The 21,991-nt window shown below is 41.3% G+C and overlaps 1 protein-coding gene across 2 annotated transcripts; it reads left to right on the top strand.

The window, feature by feature from the left end:
* The first annotated feature begins 1,978 nt into the window (after positions 1-1,978).
* BUB3 (BUB3 mitotic checkpoint protein) lies at positions 1,979-21,774 on the top strand. 2 transcript variants are annotated; one of them, XM_064269217.1, is made up of 8 exons: positions 1,980-2,106; positions 2,497-2,691; positions 3,243-3,312; positions 5,107-5,258; positions 7,843-8,001; positions 9,697-9,874; positions 10,126-10,342; positions 12,530-21,774. In XM_064269217.1, the coding sequence occupies exons 2-8, from the start codon at positions 2,497-2,499 to the stop codon at positions 12,537-12,539; spliced, it is 981 nt and encodes a 326-aa protein (XP_064125287.1). In that variant the 5' UTR covers positions 1,980-2,106; the 3' UTR covers positions 12,540-21,774. The 2 variants fall into 2 exon arrangements, with proteins under 2 accessions (XP_010597524.1, XP_064125287.1); XM_010599222.3 differs by lacking the exon at positions 12,530-21,774 and having other exon boundaries at positions 1,979-2,106; positions 10,126-10,346.
* Positions 21,775-21,991: the final 217 nt, after the last annotated feature.

Here is a 21,991-nt window from a genome sequence, read left to right as displayed (position 1 = left end):
TTACAGGAAATAGTTTTCTCTAGCCACTGTCAGTCAAGCCACTTAAGGGCAAAGTGATTTTGCCCTTAAGATTTTACAGAATGACTTTTTCCCAGTTCGTCATAAAGTGTAACCAATCCAGAAATTATCAAAGGTGATCCAACAATGTAAATAGTCCTAGGAATTCCTCTTTTACAGGCAACTCGATATTAGCACAACAACAACACAAAATAGACTTTGCATTTGAATTTAAAATGTTCAAGACTCCATTGTTGCCAGATTTCCTATCTCAAGATTATCACTTCATTTGAATAATCAGCAAAATCATCAGCCTTCTTTCAGGCTCTAAACTGGATTTAAAAGATTGACGTTTCTTAAAACTCAGATAGAGTCTGGCTGCAACTGCATGCCCAGAGGGACCTGAATCATACACACACTGGGTAATGAAATACACTTAGATTTTATTAGCCGGTAATTCATGCTTAGAATCTTGAAACACTAATCGAATTAAATAAACAATGGGGAGAGGGAACCAAGTAAGTCAGGAGGTAAAAATTATTTAGCCAAACTTAAAATGGAGGCAAAGCATTGCATTTTTTTCTCTTTAAATTCTGAATTTAGCCATTAACTAAAGAGAAGAGCTAGAGAACCAAGTATGAGAACCGGTGGGGATAGAGGACAAGAATCTGTCTTTTTCAGCAGTCATATCATCAGTGCAATGGGTAGAAGGGACGTTATTGCTGAGTGTGTTTATTGTGGCAGGAGTCATAAAAAGAAGTGTACCTAATTCGGGGTGTGTGAATACATAAAGATCAACAAGACTTTTTCTTGGTGTATTTTTTTTTTTACTTTAAAAGTTGAGCACTTTAACCCCAACAATTTCCTCCCATTTCATACAAAATCAAATAATAAAATAAGAATTTTTATCTTCACAAAAGGCAGTGAAAAGGGGGTTATGGCATAGATTGAACCAAAAAAATTCAGTGAGCCTTTTACATTCAAAAGTCACTGAGTCACTGCATTCAAGTGATAAATTAAATATTGTTTTCCTTTCATGAATGATCAGATCACTTCTCTGACAGAAGCAACTTTCTTGATCCTTGTATTTCCAGAGAATTCAAGAAACAGAAAATGAAGCAGCCTGCAACTGTGGAGAATAGTGGGGTGGGGTGGTCTTGTAGCTGTTGTTTTAGGACCCTACCTAAACAGATCTCTAAAAGGTGCTTGAGACTTTCCACATTGTAGAGTAGTTGTTGGCTTCCCAGTCTGCCCAGTCTCCTGGAGGAGAGCTGCTCCAGGGCAAGGAGTAGCCTGTTGAATGTGTCTCCCCAGAGCATCTCATCAGGCCTGGCACACAGTGGGCACTTAGGAAGTGTTTCTAAGAAGATGGAATGGAGAGATAAAACGATGTAAATGAGGATGCGTTTCTGTGAGATCAGTCAAATTTAAGACAATGGAAAATGTAATACCCTGGTTCATAGGGGGAAATTCCAGGAAACTGGAGAAAAAAAATTAGGACAAAATAATTTAGTTGATTGGACTAATATTTCCTTCTCCACTCCAATTTTGGCTAACTTCAACGGTTTATGAACGTCCTGGGAAAGAGAGGATTTAGCTCTGTAGGGAGTGTTGACCAAAATGGGATTCTTGTGCCTGACAGATCGAGACTGGGAGAGCGCCAACAGAAGAGCTAGAAAGAGCATCCTCGCCGCTTTCTGTTCCGAGAACAGGGAGGGCGTAGGCCTGGGGAGACTACAACTCCCAGCGTGCCTCACGCCGGCGGGAGGGGCGTAAGCGCAGCCGTGGAGCGATGATCGCTAGGAGTTGTAGTTTCCATTCGTCCAGTCCGCGCGTTTGTTCCTTAGCCTGGGAGTAAAGCGAGACCACGTGATCGGAAAAGCCGCGGTTTCCCTTTGAGCCGGAACAGGATGACTGGATTGACGGACGGCGGCCTCTGAGCGGACCAATCGGCTACCTAGAGTGAGACGTTGGCGTTTGAAATCAGCCAATGACAGGTATCCGCCAGAGCTTCCTCTCCGCCTACTTCGCCCCCCCCCCGCCGCGAATGCTCGGAGAGTGGCCAGGCGGTGGGAGCGGTGGCGGCGTTGTTTCTGAGAGGAGCTCAAGGTAGGGGGTGAGGCGGCGGGGCGCAGGAGCAGCCTCCCCAGGGAGCTCCGGGGCTGGGAGCCCGCGGAGCCGTCCGCAGGGGTGCCAGTTGCGCTTCCACCGCCTTCCCCGTATTCTTTTGGCGGCGTCTGGGCGGCGGGCCTCGCGGCAGGGCTGGGGTGCGGCGGCGGGCGGGGGGCTGGAGGAGCGGTGCGACGGCGCGGGCCGAGCTAGCCGGGTGGGCGGGGGAGGGGCAGCGGGGGCGAGGCCGACTGTGGCGGCGCGCAGGCTTTGCGCAGGCGCGGAGAACGGTCGCCCTCGTTCTCTGTCCCTCCCCGAGTCCCGCCACCGGCCGGCCCAGCCCCCCGACGCCGGGACCCTTGGGGACCTGAGTGGGCGCCTTTTCCGTAGATGACCGGCTCTAACGAGTTCAAGCTGAACCAGCCGCCGGAGGATGGCATCTCCTCGGTGAAGTTCAGCCCCAACACTTCCCAGTTCCTGCTGGTGTCCTCCTGGGACACGTCCGTGCGCCTCTACGATGTGCCGGCCAACTCCATGCGGCTCAAGTACCAGCACACGGGCGCCGTCCTGGACTGCGCCTTCTACGTAGGTGTCCGGCCCGCTCCTGCCCTGGCTGTGTTGACGGCAGCTCGGCTTAGTCGGGTCCCTGGGCCGCTACTGGGTAAAGGCTGGTGCCCGTGAAGTTAGTGGGGCGGCTCTGTAGCGTTCTCGGAACACCTGTCTTGAGCCAGGTACCGTCTGATGTTGGGGAAAGGCAAACGTCGGAGACTCGGCTTTCAAGTTGAGTCTGTAGAGCAGTCCTGCGAACTTTCTGGACGTTTGACACTTGGATCAGAAATCTGACAAGGGCTTGGCAGCCCTGTTAAGAGGAAGGTTTAGAAAGAAAGCCCTTTTAAGCTCAGTCAGTGTGTTGAGCTTGGTAAACCAGCCGGCCCTTAATTAGCTGACATGGTAGTTTTTGTCATTTCTTGCTTTTCGTGCTGTTCTGTTCGTTTGCAATGGATAGCTGAGCCCAATGCTCATCATTCTGAGCATAAACCCAAATAGTTGGCTGTACAGAGAGGGGTTTCAGGCCTTTTTTTTTGCTTTTTTAAACTTTTGAAGTTTTGAATGATCTGAAACTTCATTTTTTCTAGGATCCAACTCACGCCTGGAGCGGGGGGTTAGATCATCAACTGAAAATGCATGATTTGAATACCGATCAAGGTAATATGATCACGATTTTGCCAGTTTATTTTTGTGTTAGATTGTGTAGTTTCTAGGGTATAAGTATTTACTTAGGAATAGTCATTTGTAAATTGCTTAGCCACAGATAGAAGTGGCTTGAATTTAGGGCTTTTTGATTCAAGCAATGACCATTAAGTTACCTATCACAAAGCATATATATGTGTGTATATGTGCATGTATATTGCAGTAAAGTATGTTGTCATCTCTGTCCCAGGGGGATACATGAAGTGGCACTCAACTATTTGACTTTTACTTTGTCCTTATAAGTGGACTTGGATCCTGTGTGGCTTGTGTTCCATTTGGACTTCCCAGCACTGTGCTGATGCTTCAGAGTTCTAGTTTCTGAAGCTAATTTAGTTCAGATGAAGAAGGACAGGTTCTTTTTTTGTTTTTTAAAGTTTCTTTAACATTATAAAATAGCTAGTTTTGTCTAGGCACTGTATTAATTCTCTGTGTGTAATTATTCGGCAGTAAAATGTGCTTCACTTGGATTTATTGAATAAAGAGCAAGATGACATATTTTCGTTGACTTAAGTAATTTCCTAGAAGTCCAGATACGAGATGACTTGCTTACTTTTTTATGGTGACTTTGGGGCACAGATTGGAATGGAACCCAGATGCACAGATCTCTCTAGCTGAGCCTTTGTTTTGTTATACGTATATGTTAGACATGGAAGTACCTGAAGGAGGTGGTAGAACGGAGATATGACTAGATAGAGGGTGAGTTGGACAATGAGAGGATAGATGGAAGCATGGATACAACATTTTGCCAAAAAAATAAAAGAGGCTTGTGTACGAAGTTACTTCGTATTGTAATTTGTAACTGCGGTGTTTGATTTTGTTGGCCAGCAGCTTACCCTACATAATAAGAAGTTTACATGTTTAGGTCGTATTTCTTTGAAAACTTGGGGGAAGGCAGGAAACAATGGAAAGCAAACAAAGATTTTGGGTATTATGGGCCATAATTTAGGGATTTGGCTGCTTATTTTCAGAAGATCATTGCCAAATTTCACAACTTTTCATTGTGTAAATGATGTATTATTAAGCAAGTAGCTTTCCTGCCTGAGGTTCAAGACCCCATGTTGTTTGTTGTTGTATCCCTAGTGTGTAGCACAGATTGTGGCACCTTGTAGACACTTAGTCATGTTAGTTGAATGAATGAGTGAGATGGTGTGGAGAGTTGACATTGAAAGAAGATAAATTTTTGTATTGGGAGTTTGACCCATCATGAAAACAAAGTGAAATAAGACTCCCCACTTTCCTCATCCCAGGGTCTCAGATGATCCTATAACCATGTAAGTCAGTATCTTATAAGCATTGGCTTTACTACTCAAGGTAAGTCTTTGTCAAGATCTAGAAGAGCAAAGTTCTTCACTCATTTGTTTATTCAACAGGTATTTCTTGAGCACCTACTATGTACTAGACCTTGTTCTAGTTATATCAGGTACAGAGTTAAAATTTCAGATTTTATGGAATCTAGAATCAAGAGGGGAAAGTAACAGATGGGCCACCATTTTAATGTAGTCCGTGATTCAGGGCAGCCCTTGAGGGTGCCATGCTAGTGGATTGAACTATGTACTGTAAGGTGAAGAGAGAAGAATGGGTGACGTTTTGCAGTCATGGAAAGATTTCCACACACAGACACGTTTCTCTGGAATTGGTTGTAGCTGATTCGTTACAGTCCAATGAATGTTTCTTTATTTGTTTATTCGAGGAATCTTGTTTAGTAGAGATGTAAAACTTTGGTGTTAAGTATTTTTTTCCATCTTATAGATAATCTTGTTGGGACGCATGATGCCCCTATCAGATGTGTTGAATACTGCCCAGAAGTGAATGTGATGGTTACTGGAAGTTGGGATCAGACAGTTAAATTGTGGGATCCTAGAACTCCTTGTAATGCCGGAACTTTCTCTCAGCCTGAAAAGGTAGGCACTTTATATTAACAGGAATTATGGTCGTTGGGGTGATTTGACTTGATGCATGTTTGATGACTGTAGTGTTGAATTTAGAGGGTAAGAGTCAATGAAGAGCCTATTTCATAACTACAATAAAATTAGACTATAAAGGGAAATTAACTTGGGGATTTTGCTGTTGAATGTTGTCATTGAATCCGCTCTGCTTCATGGTGACCTTATGGATAACTTTTGTTGTTGTTGTTGTTGTACTGGAGAGCATTAGACTTAAATAAACCCACTTCATGTGTTGTTAATGCTTTAAATTTTAGGACTAAGAAGTAACCCACAGCCTCCTAAGAGATGTCATTTAGCAAAGATTGTTCACTGTCTTAAATTGGATTTGATCTGCCCAAATCAGAAAATGAGATGGCTCATCACTCATTCATTTATGACCTGAGGTTTCATTTGAGTTGATGGTTAAGGGAATGAAATGGCTTATGATTTCAAGTTTAGTCGGAAAGGTGTCCTGTGTCCCTTGGCTTTGCCTGTTAATTTTGTTAAATGGTGACATGTAATTTTTTTAGTGATTTTTTTTTTTTTTTTCAGTGAGTGAAGCTTCTTAAAGCTGAAACTTTGTGTATTATTCTAACCTTTTGGTCTGTGTGTTGAAAGTGTAATTGAACACTCTTGCTGTATCCTAATCAGACTTGATCAGGTGGTGGTTAATTTGAAAGATTGATTGTTTTAGCCGTTTAAAGGTATCTTTCACTTGAGTCTATTCCTCATTGTAAATATACTGTTGAGTTCCTGTTAGCCATCATTATATACTGTAGTGCATCCACAGAGCCATTATTTTTGTCACATCACAGTTGAATCTACTCCTGGCAAGACCTTTGTTCAGAATAAAATAATTGCATTGTTTCTAGTTTTGATTTATGGTCGTATGTAACATGTTAAGAGCTGTGATAAATAGCTGACAGAATGTCATATAATGGACAGCCACACTGAATCAAGCTGCTTATTGGTTCAGCAAGGTTCATTATGTCACTTTTTTTTAATACTTCCTTTGATAAATGTATATACCTAGTCAGTAGCATGACAGTAGTTTCACTTGATTTACGATCAGTGGGGCTAGAAAGCACTGCTTGAATCTCGTGTGTCACCTGTGTAGTAAAGATTTAAGATAAAATTCCTGATACAATTGTACCTTTATACATCAACCTCTTTCTGATTCTCTTATTTTTTAAGTTTGGTACTTCACACATCTTAAATTTTCATTTTACTGTAGATACTTTGTTTCCTGAATGAACGATGGCAGATGTTATATTTCTTGTAATGAAATCCACTTATGTTAAATTTATTATTTTGAATTTCTTAATTTCTTTTTCAAGGGCAAAATCAGTTGTTGAATTTTAAGGCTAGATTGTAGGTACTATTGGGTCCTTGCTTTGTTAAGCCCAACTTGGCTATTTCAACTCTTGGTCTGTAGTTAACGTCCTAGTGATTATTTACCGTGTGGTTTAATTAGTGAACGTTAAAGAGATGTCTTACTTTGTCATGGGGCCCCTTTGCAGCTTTTATAATGATTCTTCAGGTTTCAGAATATTAAATCAGATTAAATTAGTTGTTTTTAATTGAAAGTGTTGTGCAGAGTATAGTTATGTGTCTGAAGTCTGGGTTTAAAAATGATGTAATAGCAGGAAATTTTTTTTTGACACCATTTTTATGACTTTGCTGACTATTCGGACCCCAATAATGTTATATTTGAAAAGAAACCACTTTAAATGTTGATTTCAGGAAATGACAGGATTTATTAGAAAGGAGTTCTTGTGAAAGCAGTTTTAATATTGAAGAAAAAGGTGTTATAAGGGGAACGTAAGACATGTTTAGGGGGAAAAATGCTGTAAAATTTTTTCCTTAACGATGAGTTTCTGTCTTGAGTGTTTATATGACATCAGGGCAGAAAAATTTGCCTTGTCATATGCCAGACCACTCTCCCTGTCTTTTAATTTCGTGTTCCTGTGCCACCAAAAGCACCTAAGTAGCTAATTAATGATGGCTCCCTCACTCTTCTAGAAAGGTCTATTTATTCAGTGTGACAGCCGGAGAAGGTCACAGTTTTTTAAAGAGTTGCAAAATGAAATCTCCTTCCAGAGGTGCTCATAGAAAAATAACTTCCAAAATGATTTCTTTACGAAAAGCCTGAAGCCCATTGGAAGGTATCCTGAGTTATTTTATGGCTCTTACCTCCCTTACGACTATTTTTGTTATACTTGTAGTTTTTCTGAATAAATCAAGAAAGCTGGAAAAATTAGTTTAATAACGTGATTTGTTTTAGTAATGAAGAAAATAAAGTCTTCAGTAGCGCCTTTATAGAACGAATTCTGTACATTGTATAATACTTGGTGAAGTGTTAGGAACATCCCGAGTTTGCTGTTTGTGTGAATTACTTGGTTTGAATTACTGCAGTATTTAAAATTGATACCTGCATTTGGGAATTTGATCAGCTAACATTTTTTGAATGGTTTTATGGTTAGATGCACTTTACTTTGGGGCAGAATGCCATTTTCAGGCAAGTAAATGGTTTTCAGCAAGTTTTGATCTCGCTCTGAAGGTGTACACCCTCTCAGTGTCTGGAGACCGGCTGATCGTGGGGACGGCGGGCCGCCGAGTGTTGGTGTGGGACTTACGGAACATGGGCTACGTGCAGCAGCGCCGGGAGTCCAGCCTGAAGTACCAGACCCGCTGCATACGCGCCTTTCCCAACAAGCAGGTACTGGCCGGTTTCTTTTTCCCCTTTTCTGGAATTTGAAAATAGTAATGATTTGCTCAGTTTTTGTTCGTTTTGAGTGGTAATTTAGAATTTACAAAGTTCTTTCAGATAATTCTCATTTAATGTTTTTCACAGCCGTTTGTTAAAAGGCAGTGTGTTAACTGCATCTTAGAAATGACTTGCTGTTCAGAGAGGTTAAGTAATTTGCCCGGGATTGCCCAGTGGTTTGAATGGAGGCCTTATTCTTGCTGATTCCTAGTTGATTCCTGGGCCAGAATGCTTGACTGGTACGTGATAATTGAAGAGAGTTTACAGATATTTCCATTTACAAACCAGTGAATTCAAATTTAAATATGAAAATTTGGACTATGGATTTTGCTGTTGTCTTTTTTTGCCTCTTTGTAACCCTAATAATCATAGAATTCATTCACCAATCTGACAGCAGAACTTTGATAACAACTTTTTTTTTTTTTAAAGAACACCGTTGAGGCTAGGAGGCATCCCTGTCCATGATTATTACTGTATGAGATTTGCCTATTTGTTGGTGAGCCATCACCACCCCCCCGCCCCACCCCGAATCCTTAAGGTTCTAAGGGAAGTCGGTGATGTGGTCAGCTGTAGTGGGAATTTCGTAAGAGGAAAAGTCACTATAGACACCAGATAGCTTGGGAGCCTTGTGGCTGCCCTTTAGTGGTTGTAGAACTTGAAACAGTGAGGTGATTGGAGATAATTTATGTCAGTTATTCTTCTATCTCAAAAGGCCAGTACCTCAAATGACGATCACAATTCTTTATTTTAGGAAGTTGTAAATTGCCCTTTAAGTTAAAGGATTGCAGTTACGTGAGATTTTTGAGGTTTACATACGTGATTAAAATAAGCTTGCGTTCAGAAATATTTTAATGTGTCTTTGTGCCTAAAATTTTCTGTAGCACTGTATCTCCAGTTTAGAATGAATAAATAATCAAAAGTAGGGTCTTACTGAGTTTTTTTTTTTTGCTCCATAAGCACTTTTCCAGGGATATATCTTTTTCATACCTTGAAGGATTAAGAAACACGTATAAACGAATAGATTTCACATTCAGCTTCTATTGTACTTTCTTTGGTATGTTTGTTATTTCAAGAAAAAGCGAGAAAAGGTTTGAAATTGTAAACCACATTCGAATGTTCTTAAAGCTCTGACTCACTATAGTTAAATGCAGGGGGCAGAATGAATGAGATGGAAGGCTGCTTTTTCAGTTTATTTGGATTAATGATGCTCCCTCCCCCAGTGAAGGAACAGTTCTTGCAGCTGTTAGCGGTGTAGAACAAAAAGAACAGATTTGAAGTGACAGAACGGAGTTTGAGTCCCCTTTTGGATAAAACAACAAATAAATAGTACTAAAACACTTTACAGTCCTTGTTTTTTTGACAGAGTAAATAGAAATTATTGATTACAACATGCAAGGTACGGGTATCAGGAAGAAAGCAAGTGATGGTAGCCTCATTTATTTTTTTAAACAGGTATTATTAGTATTAAAGTCTAGGAATGGTCATAACTATGCTAGTACAGCTTCATGCCTTGTTAAAACCTGGTCAAATATTCTTTTCGTTTTTGAGATGATCGTCTTTCTGTAGTATGGGTTGAATTTGGGAATTAGTGCCTTGTTTTTAGAAGCTGGATTCACCGTTTTTTCCTTCTCTGGTTCCTTCTGGTAGGGTTATGTATTAAGCTCTATTGAAGGTCGGGTGGCCGTTGAGTACTTGGACCCCAGCCCTGAGGTGCAGAAGAAGAAGTATGCCTTCAAATGTCACCGACTAAAAGAAAATAATATTGAGCAGATTTACCCAGTCAATGCCATTTCCTTTCACAACATCCACAATACGTTTGCCACAGGTAAAGTGTGGTCTGTTAGCCTGTAGCTGATGACTAAGGTAGTTTCATTTTGCTATTAATAAAACACTAAACATTAGAACTTAGGCAGAATTAAAACAAAATGTGCTTGCTCTTTATAGTATTTTGGAAAAAACGTACAGTAGTCTTTGGGGGAAAATGTAACTTTTATGACCTTAAACAGTTTGTTAAGATAACGATTATTTCCATATCTGGTATTAAGAACCATTTAAACTGTTTGAAACTACTTGCAGGTGGTTCTGACGGATTCGTAAATATTTGGGACCCATTTAACAAAAAGCGACTGTGCCAGTTCCACCGCTATCCCACCAGCATTGCCTCCCTCGCCTTCAGTAATGACGGGACCACACTTGCAATAGCATCATCATATATGTATGAAATGGATGACACGGAACATCCCGAAGATGGTATCTTCATTCGCCAAGTGACAGATGCAGAAACAAAACCCAAGTGAGTGTGCTTCACCTGTATTGGAGCCTTTTCTTGCATTCAACCCAGGATTTATTAATTTTTCTAAATTCATGAATAGCTGTGTTGATGCCTGCTTGATATTACAGCTGACTGTAGGTTTGGAGTTGATTTTATCTTGTTCTCCCAAGCTTTCAATATCCGTACGTTGATAGACGTCTGATGGATAAAATTGTGCCTAGTTGTTTTGCAGAGAAGAATGTCAAACTCTTATTCTTCTTGAATAGTCACTATTATTTGAATCTCTGGAGTTATTACCAGCTCATTGCTTCAAAATTAAGTTGAGGAATTCAGGAATAATTTATTTTAGCAAATTCTATTTAAGATATTTAAGAATTTGAACTGCCAAAAATCTTTCCTCTCCACAGAGGTTATTTTTCTAATATTTACACAGTGTGAATGACCTTCAGGTCATATTGGAAACTCAGAGTAATACGGCCTTGCCTGGAATAGCAAACCTCCTTACTTTTGAAATTTTCGTAGATATCTCTGGCTCGTGGTTGTAGCTGTCGACTGAGTGGAACCATTTAAATTTTTCGGTACAACAGGGCAGTGGTTTCACTTAACCTCCACCAGGCTTGGGAGAAAACCGATACTTGGGCATGTGTTAACTCATAGAATACCTATCTCAAATGTCTGTCCTAGTCTCTGTTCCTCTTGTCGCTATGCCCTTGGGGGATGTCCTCAATAAATATTTATGGAATAACTGAATATTTTCAGGATTCTATGTTTATCTGCGTTAAAATTGGTGTGACACCCTTGCTAGGCCGGTTGACCACCGGAGAGGTGGCAGAGTCTTAAATATTCATGTGCTTCCACAGATGTGGCTTCAGACTTAGCCTGTGAAGCCTGTTGGGTAAAGGCTGTGTTTGCATTTAATCAGTCACTTTTGTATCTCATGTCCTGGCCGGCTGTTTCGATCTCATGCAGTTCTTTTTTCTTTTGAACTTGTAAGTTACCATGTGCTTGACAAGATTTGATTTACTTAAGTGCCATGTTGATGATAATAAAACAATTTGTACTCACCAGTGGTAGATTTATTACTTTTAACAAAGAAACCAGGGAAAAATACTAATTTCAATATTATAAGAACCTGAAAATAATGGAAAAGAGGTTTTTATTTATTTATTTTTAGACACAGTTTTAATACATGAGATGGTTTGCTATGTTAAAGGTATTTGGGCAAACAGAATTGAAGGGCAGTGACTGCATTTTTGAGAATCGGTTTGACCTCAGTGATTTGTGTTTCCATTGTGGAGATAAGTGTTTGTAAATAAATATAGGTAATAGAAATCTCTTTACATTCCTCTTGGACCTCAAATGGTAGAGGAAAAGGCTCTTGAGCCGTTTGTTTCTTTTGCTGGTTATAGTTGCTAATTCTGAAGCTGCTTCAGACTGCCTCATGAGGAGGTTAATCTACAATTAAACAATATTTCCTCTTGGCCGTCCATTATTTTCTGAAGCAGATGGTTCATCATTTCCTGGGCTGTTAAACAAAGCGAGGTTAAGGTTAGACTCCTGGGAATCAGCTAGTTTTCAATCTTATTAGGGTGCAGAAGGAAAACTAATAAGAAAACCTCCTAACATCATTTTGTGACTGTAAACAATTATTTATTAGCAAACAATTGATCCCAGAAGGGCAAATTGTTTGAGTCAGTAATGAACTGAGAAAAGACAGAGCATATCTGTGTATTTGGAAAATAATTGTAACGTAATTGCAGTACATTTAGACAGGCATCTATTTGGACCTGTTTCTATCTCTAAATGAATTTTTGGAAACATTAATGAGGTTTACATATTTCTCTGACATTTATATAGTTCTCATGTCCATTTCAGTTGACCAGCCGTTGGTGATTAAGGTTAAAAAGAAAAGAATTATAGTGAGAATGAGATTCATTTCAATGTAATGCTCTAAAGCAGAACACGAACTTAGCTTGGCCTATTCTAGGTAGTTCCAAATAGTATTTTTATGGTTAAGCATTTTCTTTTTGTTATTTGCAAATACGTATCTCTGAATAGGACTTGGTCCTTAATGAAATTTATCCATGATGTAGTTTTTAAAAAATTCTTTTGATACAGAGAAGTGTCTTATTTTTATTTCTTAAGCATTTCAGTGAAAACTTAATGTAGTCTGAGCCTGTCTTTTGAAATGTGTTTTCTTCATTGCAGGTCTACCTAATCATCCCGTGAGAGTGGCTTCCCTGTGGAAGCTTTGTTTCCTTCCTGCGAATACGTGGTCTCCCGAAGGGGTGTGTTCTAATCATTGTGGACACGTCATTTACTTGGTGGATCTCTCTGCTTTCTGTCTTGAAGGAAATTTGTCTGTGTACCATTTAATACTCTGTGTAGGACTGGGAGTCTGTGTGTTCTTGTGCAGCAGTCTGAAGAGTCGTCTTCTCCCCCAGCAAGCCCGGCGCTGTTTCTGAGCAGCACGAGCTCGTTTTGTAACACAGTCTCCCCTGTTATTTCTGTGCTGTCTAATAAATCAGAGATTCAGAACCCTTACATGTTGGATGTTTTTAAACGTTGGTGATTAGTGTAATTTACTGCTTAAAAAGGCTCCGTAAGGCAAAACCCCCTTTATCAAGAGCATGGTGGGGATGACAGTTTACCTTTAGATCCACGCTGCCTCTCTTAATTAGGGCTGCTCTGATGTACACTGGGGGCTCAGCTCTGGATAAAGTGATCTCCTGGAGTCCTGCCATTTCCCTCGTGCCCCTTCCCTGGATCAGCAGGGCCTTTGAGCCAGCTGTGCAGCTTCACTCTGGATGGGCACAGACTGTGTGGCAGCCGGTGGGTGCCCTTTGGCACGACACCCTCCTGGTAGTGCCAGCGCAGTAGGATGCGTGTAGCGTGTACCTCCCTGTGCGCGTAGCCAAACGACAGACCCTTTTCTGTTTATCCGTCAAATGCTAAATCAAAGCGGAACCCTGGGGAAGGGAAATAATGTAATACCAAGAAACCGATTATATGGGTTCTTTAGTATGATTGTTTTTTAAATCCCTAACGACTTGGTTGAGGACAAAGCATAACTTGCAAACATTGTGTAAACCAAAAGGGAATTAATACAGTATTATAAAAGGTGACCAAGCTAAAGCCATGCTGTGGACCTTTACTTGAGCTCATAGTGTCGGGGAGCTTTTTTTGTATTTCCACTTGGATGTCTTAACCTAAACTCGCTCTCCTTGCCTCCCCTGTGTACCGCTTAACCAGCTCTTCACAGTTTGCCTGTTGATGATTTTAGCCACCTTTTCCCGAAATTACCCAGGTGTACTTACCTTGGTGTTTTCATTGGTCTCCCTTATCCACATATTCTTCTTTATTTCTTAGTTTCTGTTTATTCTTTTCTTCATATCCCTACTATCCCACAGCCTTAGAGGGTCACCTCGGCCCCCGTCGGTGATGCAGCAGCCCCCAGGCTCTGCTCCAAGTCCTCCATCTTGTAACGTGGTGACTTTCAAACCTTTTGGCCATAAAAAAAAAAACTGTGGTGAAGATAGACGCGCCAAAACATTCGTCAACACAACTTCTGCATTTATAGTTCAGTGATATTGATTGTATTTTTCGTGTAGTATCACCATCATTACTATCCTTTTCCAAAATATTCCGTCACCTTTAACGTAAAACTCACTGCCCCCCAAACTAAAACTTCCTCTTTGCCCCTCTTCTACCTTTGTTAACCATTAATAATCTTGGATTTCTGTATATTTGCTTGTTTCATTTCAGTGAGATCATACAGTATTTGTCTATGACTTTGACTTCACTAGCATGCTGTTTTCAAGGTTCACCCATGTCGTGGTATGGAGCAGAGCTTCATTTCTCTTTATGGCTGGTAATAACATCCACTGTGTGCATGGACCACGTTTTGTTTATCCATTCATCTGTGGATGGACATACTGGTTTCCACCTTTTGGCTCTTGTGAAAAGTGCTGCAGTGAACGTTGGTGGACAGTTTCTGTTTGCGGTCCTGTCTTCCCTTCTATGTATATACCGAGGATTGGGATTGCTGGGTCATGTGGTAATGATAATTCTGTGTTCATTTTTTTTTTTTTTTGGCACAGTTACAAATTTATTGGTCTGGAAATACAGATACGTACCATGGCTTGGGTCAGGCGCACCATAGTCTTCAAGGTGACATCCTTGCTTTTTACCTGTGTTCAGTTTTTTTGAGGAACTGCCAAACTTTTTCACAGTGACTTGCACCAGCAATGGATGAGGGTTTGTTTCTCCACAGTAAATACTGTCTGAACCACAGCCTGGAACCCACAGAGGCCAGTACAGTATGTATAAGGACACGTTTTGTAAAGTAATACTTTGCCTTTCCTATTTGCGATGCAATGATATTTTTTTGTTTTTGAATAAAGAACTACTGGTTATGGCTCCCTGAACTGAGTTTACAAAAATGCATTGCCACCTGTAATTTGAAAAACCTGCTCTGTACCATAGAAGACTTGTTAAAAATCTTAAATCTGTTTATGATGCCATGGGCTCTTCCGGTGTTTCCTGCTGCTCTTAGCAGCCCTTCCGAGCTTCGTAAGAAGGTACGCCTCTTCCACAGCCTTCAGGTCACTGGGAAGGGGCTGTTCTCAGAAGTGTGGGGGTTGGACTTTCCTTCGCTGGGAATTCTGACAAGTGGATGGCATGGGCCCGTTCTGGCAGCAGCAATATCTGGCCCTAAAACTTAAAGGGCTATTAGCGTGTCCTCCTTAGCTCTGGGGGGGAATCCAGGCCCTGTTAACAAGGACTGAGGCCAGACTGTCCAGTTTTGCTTGACATTCAAACCCTCCGATCTTTTGCCTTCGTTATCTGTGTTTTCTATGCATTGATTTTTCAGTGAAGAAAGGATACTGTGGTCAAATAAAACTAGATTCCCTCTCCCTCTGGGGGGGACTCTGCATATTGGCCTACTAAGAGCTTAGAGAAGGCTGGCAGTAAAGAAAGCTTGAGACTTTGTTTAGCTCCATTTTCCTCAGATTTCTTTGGTCCTGAGCTTCTGCTCTCTCTGCGTCTCCTCCTCCCGCAACATTTTACCTGTTATTGTTCCCCAGAAAATCTGGAGTTCTGTTTTCTCTGAGAGCCTGGCTATTTGCTCCCCTGTTGCTGACACACGGTGATTCCTGGCTCAGTCTGCTCAGGCTTGTCCTCTTTCTGAGGTGCTATTTCAAGTTTTAATGTGAGTTCTTCTGCAAGGGTTCTGCTCAAGTTCTTTTCCATGATGGCCTCCTTCTTGTTCCAGCTCACAAATGAGTGGCCTTTTCTCAGAAGTTGTTGAAAGAACCCTGCTTATATGCCTTAGGGAGTCACTCATGCTATGGGGCATTTTAACATTTTAATGTGTGCACATCTTGGTTCAGTACTGCGTTACATCAAGAGCTGGGACCACATCTTTCTTACACTTGGAGCATGCGCGTTGGGTCACTTTGATGTTGCTGAAGTACAAAAGTATATAGATGGTCTCTTTTTGAAAATAATAAGCACTATAATTTTGGAATATTGTCACTCAGTGGCCAGTGCACTAGACGTGACCTTTGGCTTTGTTCATTCATTCAGTAAGCATTTTAGAACTTTATTATACAAGTAACATATGTTCATTGTAGAGAAGTTTAGGTAACACAGCATGCAAAAATATCACATAATCCCATAATTTCAACATTTTGATGTGTATCCATCCTTCAGGATTTTCAGTGCCTATTTCTCCATAAATCAAAGTTTTACCTAACTACATCATGTGAAAATGCTTGGGTAGATGGATCTGGAAATTTTATTTGGAACACTGGGACTAAGATAGTGGCTATGTGGCCTGCATGACATTGGCTTTGGGGGTGTGCCCTAGGTGTACTTCAATGGACAGCTGGTCACTCCCTGGAGTGTCTGAAGCCTGTATGCAGGAGATCCTGTGACTGGCTAAGAGGAGTCTGGTCCTGGCCATGGGAATTCGACAATGTGACAGAAACGATGCTTTCACATTTGTACCCCAAGTGTCACATGGCAGGTGACCTTGGCTGGTGACAGTTTGTAATTGAGCAGCTTGGCGTGTGGTTCTCTGTGGGCTGTTGCCGAGTAATAGGCAGCAGGTGTGAACTTATTTACCTGTGACTTAAGATGCCCCGAGCACCGCTGGGGAGGCTGGTTAGTACAAAGAATTTTATAACAGTTGGATCATGCTATGGAAAACAACAAAAAAAACCCAAACCTGTTGTCTTTGAGTTGATCCCGACTCACAGTGATCCTATAGGTCAGAGTAGAACTGCCCCATAGGGTTTCCAAGGAGCGGCTGGTGGATTCAAACAGCCAACCTTTTGGTTAGCAGGTGAGTGCTTAACTACCAGAGCTCCGTGCCATGGGAGTATCTTACTTTATACACGTAATTTATCTTTTGTATTATTTTTAATGGCCGCCTAGTATTTGATTATTTGAACAAATAGTTAGTGCCTATTGTATGCCAGGCACTATATTAGGTGCTGGGGCTCTGGCAGTAAGGATAGATAGGGTCCCTGCCCTCACTGGTTGTCATAGTTATCTGGGGCTGCTATAACAGATACCACAAATGGGTGGCTTTAACAAATTTATTTTCTCACTGTTTAGGAGGCTAGAAGTCTGCATTCAGACCTCTGACTCTAGGGGAAGGCTTTCTTTCTGTCAGCTCTGGGGGAAGATACTCGTCTCTTTTCAGCTTCTATTCCTCGGTTCCTTGGTGATCTCCATGCGGCTTGATATCTAAACTAAAAAACTTGTTCCCGTCAATTCCAGCTCATGGCGACCCTATAGGACAGAATAGAACTGTGCCATAGGGTTTCCAAGGAGCGGCTGGTGGATTCAAACTGCTGACCTTTTGGTTAGCAGGGAGCTCTACTTTTAACCACTGTGCCACCAGGGCCCCACCCTCTTCCCCCACCTCTGCTTCCTTGCTGAATCTACTCTTTTATATCTCAAGAGACTGATTTAAGACGCATCCTACACTAATACTGTCACATTAACATAAAACCCATTCCCAAATAAGATTATAACCACAGGTATGGGGGTTAGTTAACAGTGCAAAATTTGGGGGAACACAATTCATAACACTGGGTTTCCATTCTGGGGCAAGGGGAGGTAGCTGGTAGTAGACAAGTGTACAGGCAATAGGACACTGTGACGAATGCTATGATACCATAGCATGACCAGATTTTGATTTTAAGCACTTGGCCAACCTTTGGTCCTCACGGAGCAGGTAAGTGTGGTGATTGCCCTGAAGTGTAAGGTCACCTAACTGGGTAATGCAGGAGCTGTGACAGCCTGGGCACCAGGAAAAGCAGTGAGGACAGAAAGTTGTTGGAGAACCTTCTGGTTGGTACTTTGGAGAGGAAAGATTCTAGCACCTATCAAATCTTTGAGCCCTCCATCCATGTGGAAAGTCTGTCCTGGAGTTGGATCTACTGTGTTCAGAACATATCAGCATGGACTTGGGAGTCCAGCCTTTGGCTTTGGATCTTGACTTTGTGCTTTATTATGTCATTGGCCAAGTGACTTTATTCCTGAGCCTCAATTTCCTCATCTGTAAAATGAAGATGACACCTAGTCATGGAGTTATACAATCAGTGAGACAGTGTATGGAAAATGCTTATCAGAGTGTGCCTGACACAGTCAATGAATAGCAACTTGCTGTTCCCTTTAGATGAAAAATATTTAATCCATTGTAATTATTAGGTAGCTGACTTTTAGAGTTTTTCATAGTGTAGTCCTTGACTATCTATGGAATTTCTAAACTTGCTGGTTTATTTTTATTTTTGTTTTTAATTGGTGAACTATTTCAAACTTTCAGAAAAAATTAGGAGATTCGTATCCATAAACCCACCATTTAGATTTTAAAATGTTCCTATTTTTGCCATATTTATCTTATCTCTTTTTAAAACAAAACTTTGCGCAAACAGTTGAAGCCTCATTTGTACCCCTTCCTGGTCCCATTCCCATTAAATATGCCAAACCCCTTGCCATCAAGTCAGTTCCCACTCATAGTGACCCTACAGGACAGAGTAGAACTGCCGCATAGGATTTCCTAGGAGCAGATCTCCAGGTCTCCTGTGGAGCTGCTGGTGGGTTCGAACCCCTGACCTTTTGGTTAATGGTCGAGCACTTAGCCCCTTCGCCATGAGGGCCCCTCCCGTTAAGTTTAGTGCCCATTTATGCTTTCATGCTAATGTACTCCCGTTAAACATCAGGTGTGTTAATAAGGTATGCTGGAAGGAAAGGGACAAAACTACAAACTACCATTTGTAGGGAACAAAACTAAGCAGCAGCAAAGTTATGAGCTGAGCTACTGGTTTCCTCACATGTGATCAGCCACCGTTACAAAAGGAATGGCCACCGTCTCTGACTTGCGAGGTCTTTCATGGGTGAAAACTGCATAATCTAACAGAAGTTCGTTCCCCTAAGAAACTATGTGAGTGTTAAAAAAAGAACATTTGTGTTGTCATCCAGGAAGCAAACTGCAGTTCTAGTCTCATGGTTCTTCACTCCCTTGGCTTTCCTACCTCAGTCTTTGAAATGTCTCTGGGTAGCCCATCTCTCACTTGGGGAAGTACTGATTTAAGTCATTAGGACTAGTTATAGCAGTTTCCTTTAAAAATGGCACCGGGCTACGTGGCTTTGGAACTGATGCTAAGAGAAATGAAAGCTGCCAAGCCCAGTGGCCACAAAATACCAGTTGGACCAGTGAGTACAAAGGCACCTTTCCCTTGATCAGTGGCGTGTGGTAACAATGCTTTTTCATCTTCAGAGGATAACTCCAGGACTTGTCCTGGGGTCATCGTAGGGCACTGGTTTCTTAGCTGAGAAGCATTTTGTGTCCTGTTGGAGAAAACTCTGAAGGTAAAACCAGACAGTTCTGTGATTTACAGAGAGCTGTAATTGGGGGAACATGGCATGAGTTGGGCTGCCTAGTTAGCGTAACTCACAATTTGGTAGCCACCTCTTAGAACTTACTTTATATGAAAAGCAATTGGTATAGTTTGTTGTTTTGCTTTTCTGGAATATAGCATTGGTGGGATGACTTTCCAAATCACCTGACTTGAATAGAGAAATGGAAAGAAAAGCAAAAAACAAAGCTTTGGAAAATAGATACCATCCCCCTAACTTTACGGAGCTTTAATGTATCATAGAGTCAGATTTAAGTAATTGGAAATTCATTTCCAGTGGTTTTATTTCATTCATTGATTTCCCAAGAAATATTCTTTCGCCTCTGGCCAGACTAGCCAACCTGGTACAGTTAACACAACCTGAAGAAGCCGTATGAATTATACCTACTGGTCCAGAAGCACCTGAGTTTGCTTTTCCAATGTTGTAACGAAGTACCTTTCATCCCTTTATAGGACTCTGTTATAGGTTATTGCAGTAATTTAAAACGCAAGCACCCAGACTCCTGACCTTGTTATAATATCACTTTATAATTCTCAAAATGCTTGGCTCTTGAAGATTGTCTTAGTACCAGCCGTGTATTCTTAAAGAGCCCAGACAATTTGTCTTTGATGTTTTATTACCCGTATCTTCTCAGCCAGTAAGACCCTAACATTCTTACTGAATTGCCTGACAAAAATCCTTCAGTCCTGCCAATATTTCACATCTTAAACAGGGCATTCAGTTATTAGCATTCTCCACTTAAAGGAATGCCCTTGCTTGGAGCAACGGCCATGTACGTCTCCATCGAGCTTTGGTCATGGGAGCGGCTGTCTTATTGGGTTCATTGTTAGACCTTCAAGATTGCCAGTGTTATGCACAAGAGGGATGGTTTTCCATATGTGACTGTCGGGCACAAAGGTGATAATGGAAATGGAGGACAAGTATATTAACAATTAGCCTCTCAACATGTTGCCCTTTTTTGCTGTTATTCATCAGATGAACATCTGTCTTCTCAGTTACTAGCAGAAGTCTAGAATGGGCACCGTTTGTTGAGATCTTAGTACTCGACTTGGCTTTCTGCTTTATGCTAATAGAATGTGAACCTGTTACATGTTGGACTTTTTAGCTTTTCAGTAAGATGGATTATTTCAGTATATCTGTTTATGCTGCCAGTCATGACCCAGGACTTTGCTGTTGACTCAGATCTGAAGCTACCTAAGGGTAAGAGAAATCTCATGTATTTGGATTCCGTTAACACAGAACTTGTGATAAATTGACTTTGGAGAAGAAGCACATATTGAACTAACCCCCCAAAGTGAATTCTTTGTGGATATTAGCATATTTTTTGTTCATAGGAGTAATAATGATCTGATCTGTGCATTGCCCAGGACTTGTGCCTGGAAAGCTTGCTGAGCCGTCCATGTTACTAAGGTTGGGCATGTCCAGTATTTCTACAGAAAAGCTCTTTGGGCTGAAAACGATGACTCAGTTGGGTTACCCAAGACCTCTGAGCTGGTGATTTAGGACAAACCTGAGGAAACATGAGGAGACATTAATCACTTTGGATTAATTGGGAAGCAATAGGACTAATCTGAAATTTCAATTTTTATTTAAATTGGCTTCTCAGGGCAAAATTTTAATTTGGCCACCAGTCAAAATTTCAGAAAAGTTCTTACTGATTCCAAAGTAAGTAGAATCCAGAGGAGAATATTATCCCTGTTTCCTCTTTTGGATAGTTTTGACCTTTTTACCAACATTCCCTCTTGGTTTCATCGTTTTAATCTAAACTGGTTTCTCCCTGATTAGATCTTCGTAGTGGGTGGAGGAGAGGAAAAACTAAGATGAGGGGAAGTTACCTGTAGTACTTGTTGCCTTAAGCACCTTATTGTAGATTCGGAATGAAAGGGGCACATAGGCCTGTAAAAGGTTTTGCTTTCTGGCAACTCAGGAGAAGAACCTGGCGAGGGAGGAAGTGGACTTGTTGGCTGGCTGGCAGCTGTGTCAGAATCTAAGCCTATACCTGTGAGTGGAATTGTCATTACTTTTATGAGAAGGAGATTAATCTTTGTTTTGATTAGCTCTCTAGAAACACAGATAAAGTCCCGAAATTGGAAATTGGAGAAATAAGTTTGAAATAAACCTCTTCTGGCCTATGTTGGAACCTGCCGAATGAAGGGTATCCCAGCTCCTTGGACATCAGAAGCACTGGGGTCTAAAAAGTTTCTTAAGGTCTACCTTCTTATTGAATGTTGAGGGCCTTACAGAAAATCCTTGGAGTCCTGGCCGCCCTTCAGTGGAATTATCTGTCACTGCTTGCTGGAAAAAATACCAGGTGTCTCTCACAAGAGCCTCATGACTCTCAGGAATTAGAAGCCTATGCCAGGCTGACAGCTGTGATGACACACCATTAAAGGGCCCCTTTCTTGGTTAAAAAAAAAAGACCCTGGTGGCACAGTGGTTAAATGTTGGGCTGCTAACCGAAAGATCGGCAGTTTGAATCTACCAGCCGCTCCTTGGAAACCCCATGGGGCAGTTCTAGTCTCTCCTATAGAATTGCTATGAGTCAGAATCGACTCAACGACTACGGGTTTGGTTTGTTTTTTTCTTGGTCATGGCTTAGAGCTAATCGCAAAGGTTTGTAATCATGGGAATATAGTCTTTCCATCTTACCTTTCTTCTTAACCTGCTGCATCGTTTTGTCTCTCTGTATTATAGTTGATGCTGATGTGCGATTTTCCAGCCCATCAACTCATTCAT

The sequence above is a fragment of the Loxodonta africana genome, chromosome 16, assembly GCF_030014295.1.
Source record: "Loxodonta africana isolate mLoxAfr1 chromosome 16, mLoxAfr1.hap2, whole genome shotgun sequence".
Classification (NCBI taxonomy): domain Eukaryota; kingdom Metazoa; phylum Chordata; class Mammalia; order Proboscidea; family Elephantidae; genus Loxodonta; species Loxodonta africana.
The sequence above is the reverse complement of the archived record's forward strand: the minus strand, read 5'-3'. Positions and strand labels throughout refer to the sequence as shown.